This window comes from Macaca thibetana, chromosome 6 (genome assembly GCF_024542745.1).
Source record: "Macaca thibetana thibetana isolate TM-01 chromosome 6, ASM2454274v1, whole genome shotgun sequence".
In the NCBI taxonomy this organism is placed as follows: Eukaryota; Metazoa; Chordata; class Mammalia; order Primates; family Cercopithecidae; genus Macaca; species Macaca thibetana.
In genome coordinates this window covers 113,125,227-113,145,466 of record NC_065583.1, presented here as the reverse complement: position 1 = coordinate 113,145,466, position 20,240 = coordinate 113,125,227, and the positions used below count along the sequence as shown (strand labels likewise).

General features: G+C 44.0%; 1 protein-coding gene across 7 annotated transcripts in view; it reads left to right on the top strand.

The window, feature by feature from the left end:
- Positions 1-5,018: 5,018 nt before the first annotated feature.
- MAST4 (microtubule associated serine/threonine kinase family member 4) overlaps positions 5,019-20,240 on the top strand; it is a 575,926-nt gene continuing 560,704 nt past the window's right edge. For all 7 annotated transcript variants that reach the window (XM_050794438.1, XM_050794437.1, XM_050794435.1 and 4 more), the window contains exon 1: positions 5,019-5,697. In XM_050794438.1, coding sequence (XP_050650395.1) covers positions 5,314-5,697 — 384 coding nt within the window. In that variant the 5' untranslated portion in view covers positions 5,019-5,313. The remainder of the gene's footprint in view (positions 5,698-20,240) is intronic.

Here is a 20,240-nt window from a genome sequence, read left to right as displayed (position 1 = left end):
GAGCCAGGCACATTTGTCCCATAAAATGTCTCTTTGATCTCCAAATTAGGCTCATCTTCAGTAATACTCAAGGCTCAGAATACTTGATACTTCTTTGGGGTAGTCTTTTAAAAACACAGATTCCCAGATCTTTGGGTGGGGCCAGGAAACCAGCATCTCCCACTCCCCTGGCCATCTGATGCAAGTGTTCCACATACAACACATTCAGAAACTTTGATCAGAGAGGTCAGATCAGCAGCATATTCCTCTTTGGTTCATTACAGGCTTGTTTTAATTTGCTAACGTAGCTTAGTTTCCCATCCTTCTCAACGCCTAGGTCAGAGAACCCAACAGTGGCAATTCACATGATTCCTCTTCCTCCCCTGTTCTTTTTGACCATCATTTAAACATTCTTCGACTTATCTTCCGGAGTTTTGTACTGTAACCCTTCCTTTCCTTAGATACAAACAAAAGCTTGAGAGGCTCGGGGGCTTTTCCTCCTGGCTGGATGATCAGAAACTTCCTGGTCTGTATCATGCTACACCCTCGGGTATAAATCAGAAACCCCAATCTAGCACACCTCAACAGCCAGCTTTTGATAGATGTTTACTTTGTCTTGAAATTGTACTTTATTAGTCATAGGGGAGTAGGCAAATCCATCATTAATAATGATAATAAAAATAGCCTACCAAAGTTGGATAATATCATCATCTTCATAATTCAAAGATACTCTGATATTCAGGATTTTTAGTGCATTAAATAGAAACATATTTACTTGTGATTTTGCAAAAATGTTCGTTCTGAGTTCATGATGTTCTAAGTTCATCTATGTAAGAAAGAAGGACAACTGATCTTCCTCCCAACCTAATGTTTGGGAGAAAGGTCATGACACTGGGAGTAGACTTAAGGGTATGATGACTTGTGCTGGAACATCCTCCATCTGGCAGAGACAGCCTGACATTCACAACAGGCCTCACCCACATGGCAGAGACTGGCAGAGACAATAGAGACTCCCAGAGGAAATGTCTCCCATCGCTTCTGAGAACAACATAGAAACCAGAGGGGGGCATTCAATCACAAAACACAATGAATACTTACCAGATTCCCAGGGGTGCTGTCCTTGTATCAAACCCATTGGGAGCATGTCTCACAGAACACATGGAAACTGATTGCCTTGGAGTGCACTGACCTTGTCTCTCCTCGCCTTAGGCTAGTCTGGTTCTGTCATGTGAAGCTACACGATTGGCTTTTCAGGAGTTGTGATGATGTTGTTTTTATTTTTCTGGCTCCTGCCTATGGTGACGCTGCAGAGAAAAAGCTGTGCTTTCACACTCACCTCTGGTCCCACAGTCTTCAACACTAGACACATGTATAAAAAGGTCTCTTGGAGGAGGCACATTTCTGACACCCGAGGAAAATATTTATTATTTAATTAACAAGATAGGAAAGTTGAACTTCAGGATTTAGATAAATCAAAACTGACTTTGGTCCAGTGGTTTGGCCACACTCCAGGAAATTTATCCATGGGTCTAACTAGGATACTTTTGGAGAACTATCCTGACTCTCTGGTCATCTTCTATTTATAGTTATCCTATGAGTTGGCCCAGTTCTGGTCTGGATACTCTTAGCCTGAACTACAGTTTATTTCCCTCACAGGAGGGTGTGGAGATGAACAAGTACACTTTTAAACTTTAAATTTTGAAGTAGAGTTTGAAATTTATTTAGTGGACTACAACTAGCGTCTTCATTTTCAATAAAATATGAATTTCAGGGTACATGGCTTAAAGGATGGGTAAGTAATGTCTCATGACATTTTATTTGTATTTGTACGTATGCATGTGTCATGAGTTCCAGTGTGAAACATAGTTATTTGAGGTTCAGATTTAAAAAGTTCAAGAAATACTGATCTAGTACTCGACTTTGATCTGTAGAGGTTAAGAGCATAAATGCTGGGACCAAATGTTCAAATCTGAATCCTGGGTCTATCGCTTCTAGCTGTGTGACTTCAGCTGAATTACTTAACTTCTCTGTCACAGTTTTCAAACATTTCACAAATATGATATGAGAATAGTAATAGTAGCTACCTCATTGGGCTGATACGAGAATTGAGTACATTAACATTTTAAAGTGCTTAAAATTCTGCCTGACACATAGTAAGTGCCTTAAAAATGCTTGTGGGACACCGCATGTTCTCACTCATAGGTGGGGATTGAACAATGAGAACACTTGGACACCGGAAGGGGAACATCACACACAGGGGCCTGTCGTGGGGTGGGGGGAGTGGGGAGGGATAGCATTAGGAGATATACCTAAAGTAAATGACGAGTTAATGGGTGCAGCACACCAACACGGCACATGTATACATATGTAACAAACCTGCACATTGTGCACATGTACCCTAGAACTTAAAGTATAATAAAAAAATGTTTGTGAGAAAAACAAATATGTTCCTCAAGTATTTTCTTTTACATATTGAATCAATACAGCAAAGTTTCTTCCCCATGGATATTTATAATATAGTATATAAATATATATTTGAAAAAACTGTCTGTTTTGAATGGCATTGTATTAATACTAGAATGCCTAGGAAAGAGAGCCTTGGAACCAGACTGCTGGGTTCCAAACCACAGCTCCACTGCTTACTTGCCGTGTGACCTTTGCAGATCCTCAGTTTCTTAATCAATAAAGCGGGACTAATAGAATCTGTTTCGCAAGGTTGTTGCCAGGATTAAATAAGACCATCCAGAGAAGATGCAGAGGACTCAGGCGATAATAACTATTGTCATTCTTGCTGTCGATTATTCAGATCATGACCTTGCTTCTTATTTCCCTATGTACTGAAAAGCAACTCCTCCTCTTCTTTTATGTGCCTGGCTGAAATTGTCATTTCAGTTCAGCTCTGGTGAATCAACCATGTAAGGGCTCAGATGAAGACGAGAACTCCTAAATAGGAAAGTAATTGTGAGGCCCGGGTTAAATTCGGACTGCCCCACTGTGCTCTCTCTTCAGCCTTGCTCTCACAACTTAGCTGCCACTAGACTTGACCTTTTGCCTCAGTAGGTCTTCATATCCCTGTGGACAATTCAGAAGCATCACACATGACAGCTGGGTTCCATTTTGCAGTATGGCTGTCTGAAGCAAGATAGACATATTTCCTTCCCCTTCATCTTGAGGGGAGGAAACTGATCAGGACAAACGTTGCTGTCCAATATGACGAAGCCCTCCGTGTGACGTATCACTTGTAAATACTATGATAGCATGAAAGGCTCACTAGCTGAAGGGGCTTTCAATTAGGGTCCTCCAGTTCTTAAGGACCTTTGGCAAGGCTGCGCTGACAAAGAGCAATCTAAGATGCTCAAGGACCTGCTACTGTTTTTCTGTAACTCTTTCCTCTTCTCCCACACGCATTTTTCCTGTATCACTTATCACAGGTTCTAAAATGGAGAATGGAGCTATATAACGCAGTATCAATCTCTCGCTTGACCATAAGCTGCTCAAGGGCAGGGGACCTGACTTACTAATCTTTGTATCCCCTGCACCTGGCACACATCTCAATCAACGTACATGGAACTAAGGCGGTTGAATTTATATCCTAGGTCACTGTGCCAGAGCTCAGAATGGGACTACAGCTGAGGGCAAGCGGGGAATCATTTATTTCCCACTGCTGAGCTGAGAGCTGGCTTCCAAGGAAATTCCAGTCACCGGACAAGCAGCATCCTCCAGCCCCAGGGAAGGCCTTAAGGGTATTCTACTGGTACCTTTAGTAAAGTTCTTTCTCCTGGTTCTTAGAAGTAAGGAAAATGAAGCAACCTGCCCTCTATCCTGTTGGTTTACAACCCAGGGCTAGGAGAACGTACATTGGAAGGTGAATCCTTTTCATCCTCTGCTTAGCTGATCATACTGAGACAGACAATGAGTAGGACCACAGAGCTTGGTCCCAATTAAATACAAGAACATACTTTGTTATCTTCCTCCCTATCAAAAGGTTCAAGTCTCAGACTTAACTTTTTAGTTTACAAACAGAAATAAAGACAGGAAATAGTCTTTTTTTTTTTTTTTTTTTTTTTTTTTTTTTTTGAGACGGAGTCTCGCGCTGTCGCCCAGGCTGGAGTGCAGTGACGGGATCTCGGCTCACTGCAACCTCCGCCTCCCGGGTTCACGCCATTCTCCTGCCTCAGCCTCCCGAGTAGCTGGGACTACAGGCGCCCGCCACCTCGCCCGGCTAGTTTTTCTTTTTTGTATTTTTCAGTAGAGACGGGGTTTCACCGTGTTAGCCAGGATGGTCTCGATCTCCTGACCTCGTGATCCACCCGTCTCGGCCTCCCAAAGTGCTGGGATTACAGGCTTGATCCACCGCGCCCGCCCTAGGAAATAGTCTTTTAAAAACTCTCCGTGTATCCAAGCCAGGCACTCTGCTGATGCATCAAATATATTTGTTCTAAGCCTGCCCATAGCCAGACAGGAGCAGCAGTAATGTAGCCATTTACAGTTGAGGAAATTGAGGTCTAAAGAGCTTAAACGGAAAAGCAGAGATTAGAGGTCACCCCCCTTTGGGTCCGCTCACTATACCAAGAAGTTTCTGCCCTTTTCCTCCAACACGCTGGTGAGTCCGTGTGCGTGCGTGACTGTGTGTGTGTGGTTCCTTTTTTTCCTATACAGCCCCCCTTCTTCTGGTCCGTTTTCTTGATTCCGCTTTTTGGAGACAAAGTCCAGTTCTTCTCCAAGGTCTCACCATCCGCTCGCCGTCTCCCTCTGACGTCCCAAGGACGGTCAGTCACTCCTCGGCTAAGTTCGGAGTCTCAGCCCTTGGCTCTGATTCTGGGCTCCGCCCCCACCCTCCGGGTACCCCCGCCCGGTCCCTGCCCCCGCGCCCAGGCGTTCCAGCCCGACCACGGCCCGCTCTGGGTCCCGCCTGCCCTACCTGAGGCCCGCATGGCCGGGGGCGTCGCAGCCTCCGCCCATCGGCGCGCCTGCCCTGCCATTGGCTCCGCGTGCTGCCAGTCTCCTCGCTCCGTCCTGGAGGCAGGTTTTGCAGAAGCCGCAGTCCCGGCGGCTCGGGCGCGGAGCTGGAGTACCGTGGATCGCAGATCGCGGACCCGAGCGGGCATGTCCCCGTGCACGGTAGCCCCCGTTTGCCCCCAGGCCCGGGCGGCTGTGAACTTAGCAGCGGGCTCGTGCGGCCCCGTCGCTGCCATGTAGTCGCCGGCGGGGCTCCCTGAAGTCCGGGAGCGGCAGTGCCAGTGAGCCTGAGCCCAGGAAGGAACCCGCGTCTTCCCCGGGAGGCGCTGAGTGCGCGCCGCGCCCCCGCCGCTCGGGAGGCACTTTGGGCCAGACATGGAAATGGGGGAGAAAGTTTCGGAGGCGCCGGAGCCGGTGCCCCGCGGCTGCAGTGGCCACGGCAGCCGGACTCCAGCCTCTGCGCTGGGCGCCGCGTCCTCTCCCGGTGCTTCCTCGGCCGAGTCCTCCTCAGGCTCAGAAACTCTGTCGGAGGAAGGGGAGCCCGGCGGCTTCTCCAGAAAGCAGCAGCAGCCGCCGCCGCCGCAGCCGCCGCCGCCGTCGTCGGGAGGCGCCCTGGGCGCCCGGCCGCCAGCCGCGTGGGCTCCGGCACGCGTGCTGCTCGAGCGCGGAGTCCCTGCGCTGCCGCCGCCGCCCCCCGGAGGAGCTGTGCCGCCCGCGCCCCGGGGCAGCAGCGCGTCCCAGGAGGAGCAGGACGAGGAGGTGGGCCCTGCCTTTCCCAAGCTCGCCCCCTCTGGGTCCCGGCAGCCGGGCGACCCCAGCTTCCCATCCCGCGCGCAGGCGGTGGTCGGGAGAGCGCTGTGGCCGGAAGATAGGGAGGGACCCCAAGCGCTCTGCCCCGAGCCCGGGGCAGCGACAGTTAAGGAGCCCCGCTGTGGGTTATTGACTTCCCTGTGGTTGTTACCCCCGTGTGTGTGTCTCCATGTGCTGCCGATGATGTGTTTTTAAAATGTCAGAGAAGCAAACTCCTTCGCGTCTGTCATCTGCCTTGGTCGATCTGTGAGTGGATGCGATCTGGACACCTGGCGTGTCCCCACAACTCAGCTCCGATTCTCCAAAGTGGGCGTTGTTTTCCACCAAAGCACTTGGGCCGAGGGGCAGGGAGTTGAGGGGGAGAAATGGTGCCTTGGGGACAGGAGCTGGTGGTGGTGGGGAGCAGTGGTAGCCGCGGAGTTGCACGCGGGGGTTTCAGTGGCGCCAGCCCCCTGGGATCACCCGCGGGTGATTTTGGCGCGTCCCCGCAGCGTCGGTCCTCTGGGAGAAGAGGACTACCCGCGCTCCCACTGCGGCGCGGGCGTGCGCGCCTGCAGCTCCCGTTCAGACTTGTTTCCAGCGTGTCCAGATGAACGCTTGTCACCAAACCGAGTACGGATCGTCTTACCTTTTGCGGGGCGGAGCGGGGTGGGGGATCTGTATCTGCCCAGTTTCCTGGAAGGATGTTCCTTCAGAACTTGTGGGTCGCTTCCTGACACACTAAGCATAGGACTCTGGCTTATTTTCTGCTTTTAAAGGACAGTTAAAGAAGCGTACAATTTCATGTCTCAGAGCCAGACTCAGTCTCAAAAAAAAGTTTGCTTTGGACGTTTCTTGTGGGGAAGTCATCTTGATCAAGCAGGGCCACAAATAAAACATCACCCTAACATAGACTTATTGTGAAATTAATTCCTGAGTGCCAGTGTTGTATTTTCCTCATCTTGGATGGGGTTAGCTTTAGTAAATATTTGCCTTTGTCCCTTAGAGTAAGCAATCAGAGGCCAATGCCCTAGCAGTAGTCCCCAGGGCCCCCAGCCTGGAAGCAAAAACTGGATCTGGCACAAGGTTGAGAGGAGACGAGTCCTAGCCTGGCAGAGATGGAACAAGCCTTGGCTGCTTAGCTGGTTCTTGGCCAAGCCACTTGCAGTAACCATGACCCATTCCCTAATTCCTCTAAGCCCCCGTTGCAAGGATCCTGGATAAGTGTCTGCAGGCCTGCTCTCTAGAACTGCCTCTGCTACTGAACTGTGAGACCTTGGGTATATTGTTTCACTCCTCTGAGGTTCAGTTTTATAATCTGTAAAAGGAGGAACTTCAAGGTAAAGTTCATTTTTACACTCATACTCCTGTTTCGAATCAGGAATTTCAGATGAATCGTTGGTTCCAAATCGATCCTAGCGGTGGGATGTCAGGAGTTTGCTGCGTGCCTCACCCACCACAGAGCTACATCCTAGCAGAGATGATCAAACTCTGTACTGTCCCAGCGTTCCTCCCTGATTACATCTCCCTTTCAAGATGCGAGGCATGTGCCACGTGTTTGCCCCTTAACTTCTGCCTCCACTTCTAGAGATGGGCACACTGGCACTGGGAAGCTGGGGGTGTACCCTAACTTAATGATTCACCAGTAGATCCGGATTCAGTATTGCTGCTGGTAGACAAGAGAGTAGTTAGTTGCTTTATGTTTTCTATTTAGCTAGGAGGGTGCTCCATGGTAAATGACATGGTCTTGCAGGTGGAGGGGAGGGATGTCGGGGAACTTCTGATCCCCATTCTGTCGCTGATTTATTGCCTGACCTCAGGGTGACAGTGCTTTGCTTTGTTGGAAGTGGATATGAAAACTTATTTCACAGGCAGTGCAGTGAGAATTGGTTGATTGAAACACATTTTGGAAAGTGGAATGATTAAATAACATGGGTCACTATTTGTGAAATCTCAGAATTGCATGTAAACTGATACAGTATTGCAATTTATTATGTAACTTAACCTGTGGCATGGGATGCTGGAAATTGCCTAGGAGCAAAATCTTGACTTGCTCTGATAATTTTAAAGTGCAATGAAAACCAAACCATGTAGTTTTTCCCCCTCTTGTGTAGTAGAGGAGTGATAGTCTTAGCGAAAGGGGCTGAGGTCCAGTGTGCATTTTCTGGTTCTTACACTGGCGATGGTATGGGGCAGGGGGTCTTCACTGTTTGTGGGCTTGTGGGTCTCTTTAAGGAGCAAACGAAAACTGTTTTGCCCCTCTCCTCAAAAAGCACCACAGGATTCGGGAATGCCAGGTGATAAGCACTCAGTTTAGTGGAAAGACGTGGGTTTGATTTCTAGCTCTGCCACCTTGACAGTTGTGGGATTGTGGACCATTCAACTTCTGCAAATCTCAGCTTTCCTGCCTTCAGTGGGAATAATAGCAATAGAGTTAGGCATTTTACACATGCTATCTAATTTAATCCTAGCACAGTAACTGACATATAGCATCAAATGCCAAGTAACTGTTAGTATTTTTAAAGTTCACTTTCGATGACATTTTGCAAAGTAGGAATACAAAGTTGGGTTATCCTGTTATTTTACTGATGCATAACTTATGTGCTACCTACTTTCAGAGAATCGGAGGCCATGTCTACTTAGCTTATACTCATAAAATGGGAATAAACCGGGAAACAGTTTTTATTTGTCTCCAGTTGTTTTGTGACAAGGCAATGTGAGTGTAATGTTATACTGTAGAAAGGCACTGAGTATAAAGCATTAAAAGACTTGTGCACAACTCAAAAAATGGAATGAGGTTCATTTAAAATTGTTATACCTAGCTTGGGGAATTGATTATTTCCAAAGGTTTTTTTTTTTTTTTTTTTTTTTTTTTTTTTTTTTTTTTTACCATAACTTACTGTATCACATTTTGAAGAGCAGCAAAATTCAAGTTTCTAGTATATTATGGCAGTGCTAATTTCTTTGGCAAACTTGTTAAAACTGTTTTGAATGTATTTAGTAATGTCAACAGAGTTTGACCTGTTTTTTACTTTATCTTACTGTCAACAATTGTATAAACTTACGAAGTCTCACACACTTAAGTCTGCCCTTTAAGCTTTTGGTGTCTTAAAAACAGTAGTTTAATGTGACAGTAATGGTAGCTTTTATGTCAAACACATGACAGCTAGACATACAGCATGACTTTTGTTTAAGAAAACTGTATCTGACTTCTTCTCTTTCCCCAAGCCTTTGAATTTGGGGTCCGTGTGTGTTGAGGAGGTAGCACACTCATTTCTGAGAGTTAACACTGTCTGGATTGAAGGACTGTTCCCCTGACAACATCTCTGAGATTTGCCTTTAGGCATTCTGCCTTGTCCTTTCCCAAAACACCCTGTGAAGACTTTAAGAAAGTACTTGGGTGCTGTTTGGTAACTGTCTCCACAAACTGGCCAAGGGCAGGAATTTTGTCTTTGCATGCCTAGCACGGTACGGTTAATATATTAGTAGGGGCTCAGTAAATATTTGTCGAATGAATGAGAAAAAATGGCATCTATGAAAATAGTTGCACATTTGATTGAAGGGTGTGTATGTGTATTCATTTATTTTGTCTGTTGTGAATTACGATATACAAACCTCTAGATCTCTTATCAAGAGAAACCTTGTGGATCACAGTGAGAAACGAATGGTTTTTCCAGGTAAATTTTGAACCAAGTCAAATCACTGAGGTTCCACTCAGAATGCTTTTGAAGAGACTTGTATATTAACTGTTACTGACTCTCCTTTTCACTGTGTTTATTAGAACTTGAAACATGCAGGGATCCTTAGAATGGCAGAAAAAGGCTTAGTAATTAAAAGGATTTCCAAGTCAACAAGAGACAACCTATTTATACTCTGCTACACTAAGGGACTTATTTTGTTGGTATAAGATGGGAAACGGTTTCTCTTATTAACATAGGCTTACAGTGATAGGATAACTTTAAATTGTTCTATTAAGTGGTATATGAGCATGAGGACTGCTTTTAATATTTTGGATGTGTGTATGGGGTGGGGGTTTCCCATGTGGTACTAATGCAGTAGATGAGTTTCTGGTGTTTGTTGGTTAAGACATTAAATAGCAAAAAGCAAGCAGGAATTCAGCAAAGCTTTTCATTGAATTTATATTTTATTAATCACAGAAGCTACATAATTCTAAAAGAGAAGTAGTGCATAAATCTTGGCATATTTATTATTTAGTCTACTTTTGGACTCTACCAAATTCAGTAAGAGCCACAGGATCAGAAAATCAGTCAACCAAAATGTATTGAGTCTGACTCTGAGACATTGTCCTGGGCACAGAGATGGTTTTGACCCCAGGAAGCTTCAACTCTAGTAAGGGCGATAGTCACTAAATACATGACTATGAATTAATTGGCTTCAAAAAGTGGCAAATAGGGAACAGGCTGTGAGGTAGCATGTGGCCACACTTGTAACTCACTGAGTCTGGTGTTCAGGACTGAGTCACTGAGGAAGTGATCTGTAAGCTGAGACCCCCAGGATGAGCAGGAGTTAGGTGGGGGAGGGCAAGGGAAGGGATAGCTGTGATCCAGGTAGCAGGAGGCCCTGAAGCGGGAGAGAGCATGGGTCCATAGCTCTGAGAGGATTCTGAGTTGTTAGGTGTGGAGGAGAGAAGAGCATGACATCTCATGACATTTGATAGAGAAGCAGCAGCCGGGTCATACAGAGCTGTCTGGACTTTATTCCAAAGGCAGTGGGAACCATTGAAGGATTTGAAGCAAGGAAGTGACATGATCAGATTTGTATTTTGGGAGGGTCAGGAAGTATGAAGCCCACCTGCTGGTAACTGTTGGTATAGCCTAATTGTTCCAGAGTTGGAATTGATAACCTGAGAAGATGTCCCTTCAGTAAATTGTATGGGGGTGAGATGGGGTCATCCCTAGTAGCTTAGGTACTCCAAGTATATACATATACCTATGAAATACATACATATGAATACATATGAAATACAATATGAAAATACATACATATGAAATACTTTTGATCTGTTGAAGAGAACATCTTAGTGTTAATATTAATGTTACTTTTCACTGCCATGCCATTGTAACTCTAGTATTGAAGGAAAAACTTCATTGCCATGATGGGAGAGTGAGGAGAGGGCCTTGCAAATGCTCATTTCCAGAGTAAACTTCAGGGACAGATTTACCTGGGGTGAGCATGAGGGGAGGAGGTCTGAGGTTGTACCTCTCTGTTGACAGGAAGTGTGGGGTTTGTGTACTAACACGCATTACCAGAGTCTTTCTTGGATTTTCCTAAAGAGGAAAGGGTCACTACCAAAGAACGAAGGCTTTTACCCTTTCCACCTCTGGTCTGAGGTACTCCAGGGAATGTCACATACTTACATTTTGCCAGTGTTTTAGAGCCTGTGACAAAGGCTATCCACTCAGACCTAGTGGATACAGTGCAGGAATCCAGGTGAATTTTTTTTTTTCTAGTTTGGCTCTGTAAGGAAGGGCATGGAAGTGGGGCATAAAGATGATAAACTGGAAAAAGAATCCTTATAGGATGTGGCCCACAGTGAGAAGGATCCATGACCTGGTGGCTTGGCCTTAGAGAAAGCTGAGTGAGGGCCAAGGGGTGTGCATCTTAGAAGAGATGATTGTATGTTTTAGATGCAAACCACCCTGTGTGTTTTCTGATTATGTGCTTACCTTCTATAGTGTTGCCAGAAAGGGCTTGTGTTCTTTTCTCTCATCCCTTTAGAGCTAGCAGCCAGTGTTTCCCTGCTCTGAGGTCAGGGTCTGTAGTGACGGAGGGCACAGATTTTTGATCCTGGTTCAGCCACTTAGAGGCTGGATGACTTTGGCTAGGTTCTTCTTGCTGAGGCTGTTTCCTCATCTGTAAAATGGGCATGTAGTTTTTATTCGTGAGGGTCAGTCATTATGAGGATTAATGAGATGTTTTATGTAGAGTACCCAGCATGATGCCTGGTGCATAGTAAGCACTCCATAATGGTATCTGCTACTATTACTGAGTGTGGAAAACCTGGTTTAGGCAGAGTATTGGTACCATCAGCACCATAGGCAGGTACATAATAAGCAGGAAACCTACAAGTCCCTTCCCTGATGGATTATGCTTCTAGCATATTTTGTTGGTAGTCCTGACAGGCTCTTTCATTCATGAGTAGGTAGATATGTAACAGTTATCCCTTTTAATTTCATGGGCAGAGCATTCCTTATGAGATACTAACAGCAAAGCTTTATGGTATATGATTCATTAACCCTTCTATTAAGACACCGTTTCTCTTTTGCTCATGGAACCTGTTCTTAGTGATCAGTTATTAAATAATATTCTGCAAGACTTTATGAACATGTAAATTACTAGCTGCACCCAGAGATTTAGTCAGAAGGCAGTGTGTCAACCATGTGCTGGGGCTGGTGACATGACCATGTACTTCATGTCAGCTTCCTAGAATAATGATTTGGGGGATGAGAAAGGAGTAGGAAGGAAAGCAGGGGATTGTCTGGAAGTCAACCTTGGTTCATATAAGTGTGAAAGATGGGGCAAGGCAGATGGTGTGCAGCCATCCCAACTTCTCAGAAGGGAAATCTGTTAGGAATGCAATAGAACTTTCAAAAATGCAAGGACTCCTCTATGCAGATTACCCAACACAAATTCTGTTTTGTCCCCTTCAAACAGTATAAACATTTTGGTTTTTAAGACAAAAATGCAAATAACCTAGTAGCCCTTTTGATATAACTCAAGCTGGTGCAGTGATTGCAGTTCACTTCTCTTCCAGACAACTGGTGTTCTGCTCTGTGCACTTGTTCAGGCTGACGTTTACACAACTTTGAATCATTTCGTTCAAAGGATCTTGTTCTCTTTCACGTGTCCAGTATTTTGTCTGGCTTCTTATTTGGTGATGTTATTTTAGGTTAAAGCATACCAAAATACAAAATTAAGCAGAAGTCGGTTTCACCAACAGCTTCTGTGCATTTGTGTTTCTCCCTTTCTCCACCCTTCTCTCATCGCCCTCTCACCTGGTTCAGAATTCCTTGGAGGGATTGGATATAGTCACCTGTGCTTCCGGGGTTAGGAGAGAAAGCCAGGCCCTAAATGTAAAATGCTGGTTCAGGACTGTGGTCCTTGGTACAGACACATACTCTGAAGTCACATTTAAGTTTATGGAACTTGTGCGAAATTCCTGGTGGCTGTTCCAGCCTCCCTTAATGAAAAACGGTCACTGCTTATTTAATGATTTGAATTCATAACTAGACACGTGTCTGCGAGACAGCTTATAAATTTGTATCCTAGGCCTGTACTCTTGCCAGCCCATCAATTCCCCTCTCAGACACAGTCAATATAATTTTGATTATGATACTTACTTCCACTGAACCTTTCAGTCCAAATGCTTTGTAATGATACTGGGGAAGGGGGAATGATGGTAGGTGGGAGGGAAGATGGAATACTGACAAATTGAACTTCTTTTCTTAACTAATTTTCTAGGCTATCATGTGGAAAATGAAGATTTAATTTTAATGTTCTTGGTTTGTGCTTTTGCAGTGTTTTCAGTGGTCAGCAAGATCGCAAGTGCACCCAATTTAGTGTGGGTGGATGACTGTCCGTTAAACTCACATCAGATGTTGGTCTTTTGGCATCTTCCTTAGAACTTGGCTAGCTCTTTTTTTTTTTTTTTTTTTTTTAAATAAGCTGAGAAGTTAGGTGTGTTGCTTTCCGGCTGGTGATTTTGTGCCTTTTTGTGTTTGTCTAACAAAAATAATCTCAGATTTCTTTCTTAACATTTTTCTTTTCAGGCATTTCTTCATACAGAGATAGATGTACCTGCTGTAATGCAGGAAGGGCCCCAGGGCCTCATCAGTGGTAGGGAAACTCAGTTAAATTGGGTTAAAATTGGAAGCTAAACTATTATGTCGGTGTACACAGTCACCGAGACTGACATTCACAAAATCCTCACATTTGAAATCACTTCTTAGGGCAGTCATAGGCAGCGAAATTGCATTGTGGTATTGAAATGGAATGAAGTTGTGATGAAATCTGTTCTGTGTATAAAAGTTCAATGACTAATTCCACAAATTAGTTTATGAAATAAATTAGTTCCCTGTAAGTATATCTAGCTCCCACACAAGACAAACTCACAAAATTTGCTTTTTACTCACATACTTTTAGCTGGAGTGGCTTTATTGAAATAACCTGAGCCCTCACCTAGGCTTCGTCTTAAGAGTGGCTCTGAGGATACTTAGACGCAGCCAAGAAGAGGAGGGGAGGATTGCTCTAGAGGAAAACTCAGCCCCAGAGAAAGAAATACAGAAAGGTTTTACTTCAGGAGAAGGGTTTCAGACATCCTAAATGAGTAGAATATATACCTGGAAAACCCAAGAAAATGTTGACTTTCCTGTCCTTGTGGCTCTTAGCAGACTGGTAAGTAGAAGCGTCCTGTTAAGTCTGTGCAACCTGAGCTTGAAAACTGAGGGTGCCTGAGCAGGAGAGCGAATGAGAGGAAAATTACTTGTCAAGTAAGACTCCCTTTGCCTTACATTTTGGTACTTTACTGTTCAAAATACTACATTGGTAAATTTTAATTCACGTACTTTTTTCTTTCCTTGGAATTACTTGGTTATTTGTTCTACAGTCATTGATCAAGTTTCCCTAAATGGCTGCCCTGGGTTATTGTTGCTTGGGGAGTGAGATAGTCCCCAAAGAGCCTGTAAGAGCTCTGAGGGTCAGCTTTAATCCACGGTGATGGGTGGGTTCTCGCCACGGTGCAGGTTCCCTTTTCAGAGGACAAGGGATTAAAGGGAAATTACAGCTTTGAACTCTCTTGATTTTTCTCCTTAGAAACTTCAATTTTATTTTTGTTTTCAAGATTTCCACTTTTGACATTAAAACATTTCTACCTAGAGAAAGCTTAGCCTAAGTGTGTGAGCAGCCTGAGGGCAACAGTTTTAGAATTATCAGGTAAGACTACTTGGGAAGAGTTATGCTAGTAGAGTAACAACAATGACAATTTTGTAACCTGCTAAAATCATACCGTTTTATATTCTTTTAATATTATTTCTGAATCACCAGTTTCTGTGTATCAGGTTACCTGTCATTCCTTGTTCTTATTCTTGTTCTTGTTCTTGTTCTTATTCATGTTAAAAGGAATTATTTTGATTTCTGATGAAGTATTGATAGCAGGCTTTAATGTGTTAATAGTAATTATTAACACTTTAATAATTACTGTACTCAGTTCTCAGGGTAATGCTGCTGTGAGTGGAAATGGATTGTAGGAATTTCATCAGTAGTGAAAGTGTTGACCTGGAAATTGGGAAATCTGAACTCCTGCCTTGGCTTCTTGCTAGGCAAGTTATTAGCATCTCTGATCCTTATCTGTGATGAAATAAGAGGTCCTTCTTAGCTCCAGTTTTTCTGTTTGCCTCTTGCTATAAAATATAACCTTTAAAACTTAGTTTTCATCACTCTACACTTTTTTAGAAACTGTTGATTGACATTTTTCTTTTGACAGACTTGATAATTGGTGGTTTTCTGATTTGTCAATAGGCACCTATTCTTCCTAATGTTCTCTCCACCAAAAAAAAAAAAAAAAAGGGTGGGGGGAGCCAGGCACAGTGGTTCATGCCTGTAATCCCAGCACTTTGGGAGACCAAGGCAGGCAGATCACCCAGCTTTATTAAAGTATAATTGACAAAAATGTATATATTTATGGTGTACAACACGATATTCTGATATGTATACATTGTGAAATGAAATGATTAAGTCAAGCAAATTATATCCATCACCTCACATGTTTACCATTTTTTTTTTTTTCGAGACAGAGTCTCTGTCACCCAGGCTGGAGTGCAGTGGCACGATCTTGGCTCACTGCAACCTCTGCCTCCCTGGTTCAAGTGATTCTCATGCCTCAGCCTCCTGAGTAGCTGGGATTACAGGCGTGTGCCACCATGCCTGGCTAATTTTTGTATTTTTAGTAGAGACGGGGTTTCACCATGTTGACCAGGCTGGTCTTGAGCTCCTGACCTCAGGTGATCTGCCTGCCTTGGTCTCCCAAAGTGCTGGGATTACAGGCGTGAACCACTGTGCCTGGCTCCCCCCCCCCCTTTTTTTTTTTTTTTGGTGGAGAGAACATTAAGGTCTATATATATATTCTTGACAGGAATTCTCACAAGGACCCTTACTCATGAATTCTACCTTTCAGATAATGCTTATATAGGAAAATATGGATTACTTATATGTTCTGCTTTAATTCCTTCACAATTATTTGGTATGTCTCTGTCAGTATCCCTAGCAAGTGTTGAGGGTACTGTCTCACCTCCCAATCCCTGCGGAGGAGGTGGACTCCAGAGAACACCGTCAGTTCTGTGTTTGTCTTGATGCTGGAGCACTCTGCTGTGTCATCTCACCCATTCAAAGGCTCAGGCTTCTGTGTGGCTTTTGAAATACTTAGATTCTTTGGATAGTCATTTTGAGCATGGCATGTCAGTTTTAGAATAAGTCTTTTAATAGAAGACTGATAGAAGCAGCAGGGGAAAGCAGGGGGAGAATGTGAGTCTTCTTTTCAGTACAGGGTAACTTTAGAACCTATGAGTTAGGATCTTAACTGTCTGGCTTCGGACTGTCCTTTAGAAAATGCTCTGGTGTGGCTATCTGTTGAGTTGTTTTTGAAGTAATCTTAACACTAGAAGATATTGTTCTAGATGGAATCACAAAGGATGGTTTTTGGTGCTAGCCCCTGGAGACTGAGTGAAGAATTGGATCTTTCTCCCTTAGATTTTTTTTTTTTTTTTTCTCCTGCAAATCCTTGGATCAGTGGCAGAGTCTGCAGGCTCCAAACAGAAAGACTTGGGTTTGGATTTTGCCTGCTGCCAGGGATGATTTTCTTTGGGCTACATGTCACAAGTCTATCACTCCTGTGTCCTAGACCAACTACTTCTGATTTTTAAGAATTAATCTTTTAATTAAAAAGGTTTGTAGGATCTTCATTGCCCTAGGCAGCCAGGGCTTTCCTGTATGTTCTGGACATTAGCTGGCCAGCCCTTGAAGTGGACTGAAAGTCTATTTACACAGCTAAATTGAAATCTATCAAAACTTGTTTTTGACCAATGCACTGATTTTTTTTTGTTTTTCAGACAGGTTCTGGCTCTGTTTCCTGGGTTGAAGTGCAGTGGCACCATCTCAGCAAACTGCAGCCTCTGCCTCCCAGGCTCAAGCCATCCTCCCACCTTAGCCTCCCAAGTAACTGGGGCTACAGGTGTGTACTACCATGCCCAGCCTTTTTTTTTTTTTTTGTAATACTGGGTTTTGCCATGCTGCCCAGGCTGGTTTTGAATTCCTGGGCTCAAGTGATCCGCCCACCCTAGCCTCCCAAAGTACAAGGATTACAGGAGTAAGCCACTGTGCCCAGCCTGATTTTTTTTTTTTTTTTTTTAACAAAGGCAGACAGTTCTCAGTTCTGGACTAAGCTATTGGTGAGTTGTTTCATAAGTTTGTTTGAAAGTCAGTTGTTTGGAACTTGGAGTGTGTAGTACCATAGAAACTAATGGATGTGAAGCCAACCAAAAGAAACCACCATCTTGGCAAGCATCTGTGCTTTAGTTTCCTTGAGTGCCACTACAAAGTACCACAGATTTGGTGGCTGAAACAACATAAATTTATTATCTCACAGTTCTGGTGGTTAAAAGTCCAAAATCAAGGTGTTGGCAGGGTTTTATTGGGTTGGTGCAAAAGTAATTGCGGTTTTTGCCCTTTTGATGGTAAAAATCACCATTAAAATGAATGGTTTTAAATCACCATTTAAATGAATGATGATCTGTTCCATGCCTCTTTGTCAGCTTCCAGTAGCCTCGGGTGCTCCTTGGTTTGCTGATAGCCACCTTCTCCCGGTGTCCTCACATTTTCTGTCTGTACATGTCTGTCTCTGTCCACATTTCCCCTTTTTTTATAAGGACACCAGTCATTTTGGATTAGGGCTTACTCTAGAGACCCAGCTTGATTACTTCTGTAATCTTTGTCTACCTCCACATAGTTTTAAATGGTGATTCGCCTTCTAGATCAGCCTACAAAAGCTTAATTAGTTCCCAGGATGATAAATTCCTAGGAATGGGATAATAGTGCTAGAAATGGTGAAGACAGTAGAATTTTGAACCTGAAAAGCCAAAGGCTGTTTTACACCCTGTTTTGCCCAGAGAGGTTGAGTGAATACCTGGCCTGAGCATCGCCAGGGCCCTGTGCCTCTGTGAGTCCCTCCTGCCCCTTGGTGCAGCGCTGCCTCTAGCTTTTTGTTAGAACATGATTTCCATTGGGGCTGCTGAAGACAGGTCTGTCTTCTCTGTAGTGTCGGGCAGTAGAGCAGCTTCTGGGATGGATGACTGTGCACAGGTAATTCTCAACATCTGCACACCTGCAGGAGCAGGGCCCTACCCTCCTAGGTGTTCTGAATGAGGGAACAGGTAAGCTGGAAGAAGGAACTCACACATTCAGCCTTTACTCCCAGCCACGTTGTGGCTCTGGGGAGCCTCTTGGAGACATGGCCATGACCTTTCTTTGTCTTTAGGACATCTTCATTGGATGCCCAAGACTCCTTCACTAATGGGAGCAAGTAATTTTAACACAAAACTAAATGTCTCCTACTGCTTTTCAGCTCACTTCTAACAGGAGATGCCAGTGAAGGCTCAGAATTTAAGAGACAAAGTAGTCACTTCAGAAAATCCATCAGAATGCCTTTAAAAATAAACCAACTGCTATCACTAGAAATAGTTACAGCCAAGGGCCCTGTGTCCATAACATTTTTTTCTTTGTGTAACAGAATTTCTTTATGCAACACGTTCTAATTTGCGTGTTCTGTCTCCTGCTCACCAGCAGACTTTCAGACTTTAAATTATCTCATGGTTTTTCTTTTAGTTTAAATTCAGATAGTAGGATAGCTCCTGTAGATGAGGCTTTAAATAATTGCTACATGCCCTTGTCCCAATGAGGACCTTACACGCAAATGTGTGTTTTTAGGGGACTCTTTGTTTTTGGAACCCAAACCCACAGAGTTTGTGGAAGGACATCTGCATCGTTTCAATGTTTTTATTTATTATGCTGCAAGCTGCTTGTTTATTCTCCTCTTTTCCCTTCCTCCTTCTGTCCTCCTCTCATGAGAGGGTTAATGCTGCATTGTGGAATTAGTGCAATTTGTTCTAAGACATGGCAAAGGCCCCATCAAAGTAGTCGATAGTCAAGTTCTAGCAATGAGAGTGATTCCTTCAGAGCCTCTCTTGATTCTCTTTAGGGATTTTCTGTGGCATTTAAAAGGAAAGTGAAATATGGGTTTTAAAAAACGATAAATACAGTCTTTCCAGTTGATTTCATAATGAGAGGTATAAGCCATTGCTGGGATACATTGGAAGGTGCTCGCTTTGTACTCCTGAAAACCCTATAATCAGATGGTGACTGTCTTGAATTGTTAAAATACTGTTACCTGCAGTTTTTAGAAATTTATTTTGATATTTAAGGACATCTAAGGATGTATATTTAATTACTGCTGCTTTCTTTTCATTTGAATGAAAAGTGGTGGATTATATAACAGTTGCCACTAAGGTATAGTTTTCTTAAACATGAGTTTCATGGATGTTCAAAATTTTGTTTCTGAATGTGTAATACAGATTAATAACTTAAGTCATTACTCTTAGATCTTGGGCAGTCAGAATAATTTGAATTTTGAGGGGCAGCTTTAACAGCTTCCCACTTAGGATGTCCTAGAAAATGAGGGCTTGATTACAGCAAGGTTTTGTGTGTATGGCTTGTTTTAACCCAAATTCGCAGGCTGGAGCTATATCTCTGGCAGTGTTTAAAGTACTGTGGAGGTGAGTGGGTTGAGCCAACTCAACTTCTGAGGTTTAGGTTTCTTTTTTGCAGTGTTTGTTTTTCTTTCCCTTGCCTGCTCACTTGACCTTCTAAAGGGCAGAAAAGGAGAAAATATTGTTAGAGTACTGGGTGGGTGAAATGTAGGGTCCTGGAGAGCAAGGGTGTTATCTTTGCACTGTTTCACATAATGAGTGCTGGTGAAGACTCCCTTATTGGTGATGAGGTTTGGGACTCTCCCGAGTACCCTGGCTGCTGCTATCTCGGCTTGCTGTGGGGGTAGAGCTGGTGTGAAACGGCCAGTTCTTTTTCTTTGTCAAGTCTACAGGTATTGAACCTTTCTACTTGCAAAGGGCCGTAGGAGTTGGTGGGTGGGGAGGGAAGGAAGATGCAAAAGCAATAATCGATCTGGTCAGTGCCTAAAGCAACCTGTAGTTGGGTTAGGAGACAGAGCACACACAGTGACTTGACCTGAATGTGCACGGTGCACTATCAAGTGAACAATGTGAGTGAAGCTGAAAGTGCCTATGGGGAGGGAACCAACCTGATGGATTTATCTGTAAGTGGATTTTCCATGGTGCCTTGACGATTTTAAGCATTGGAAAGAAGAAAAGGAGGAGGTCGTGTCAGATTTAAATTATTTGGCCTATCAGATATCTTTGCTATAAATAGTT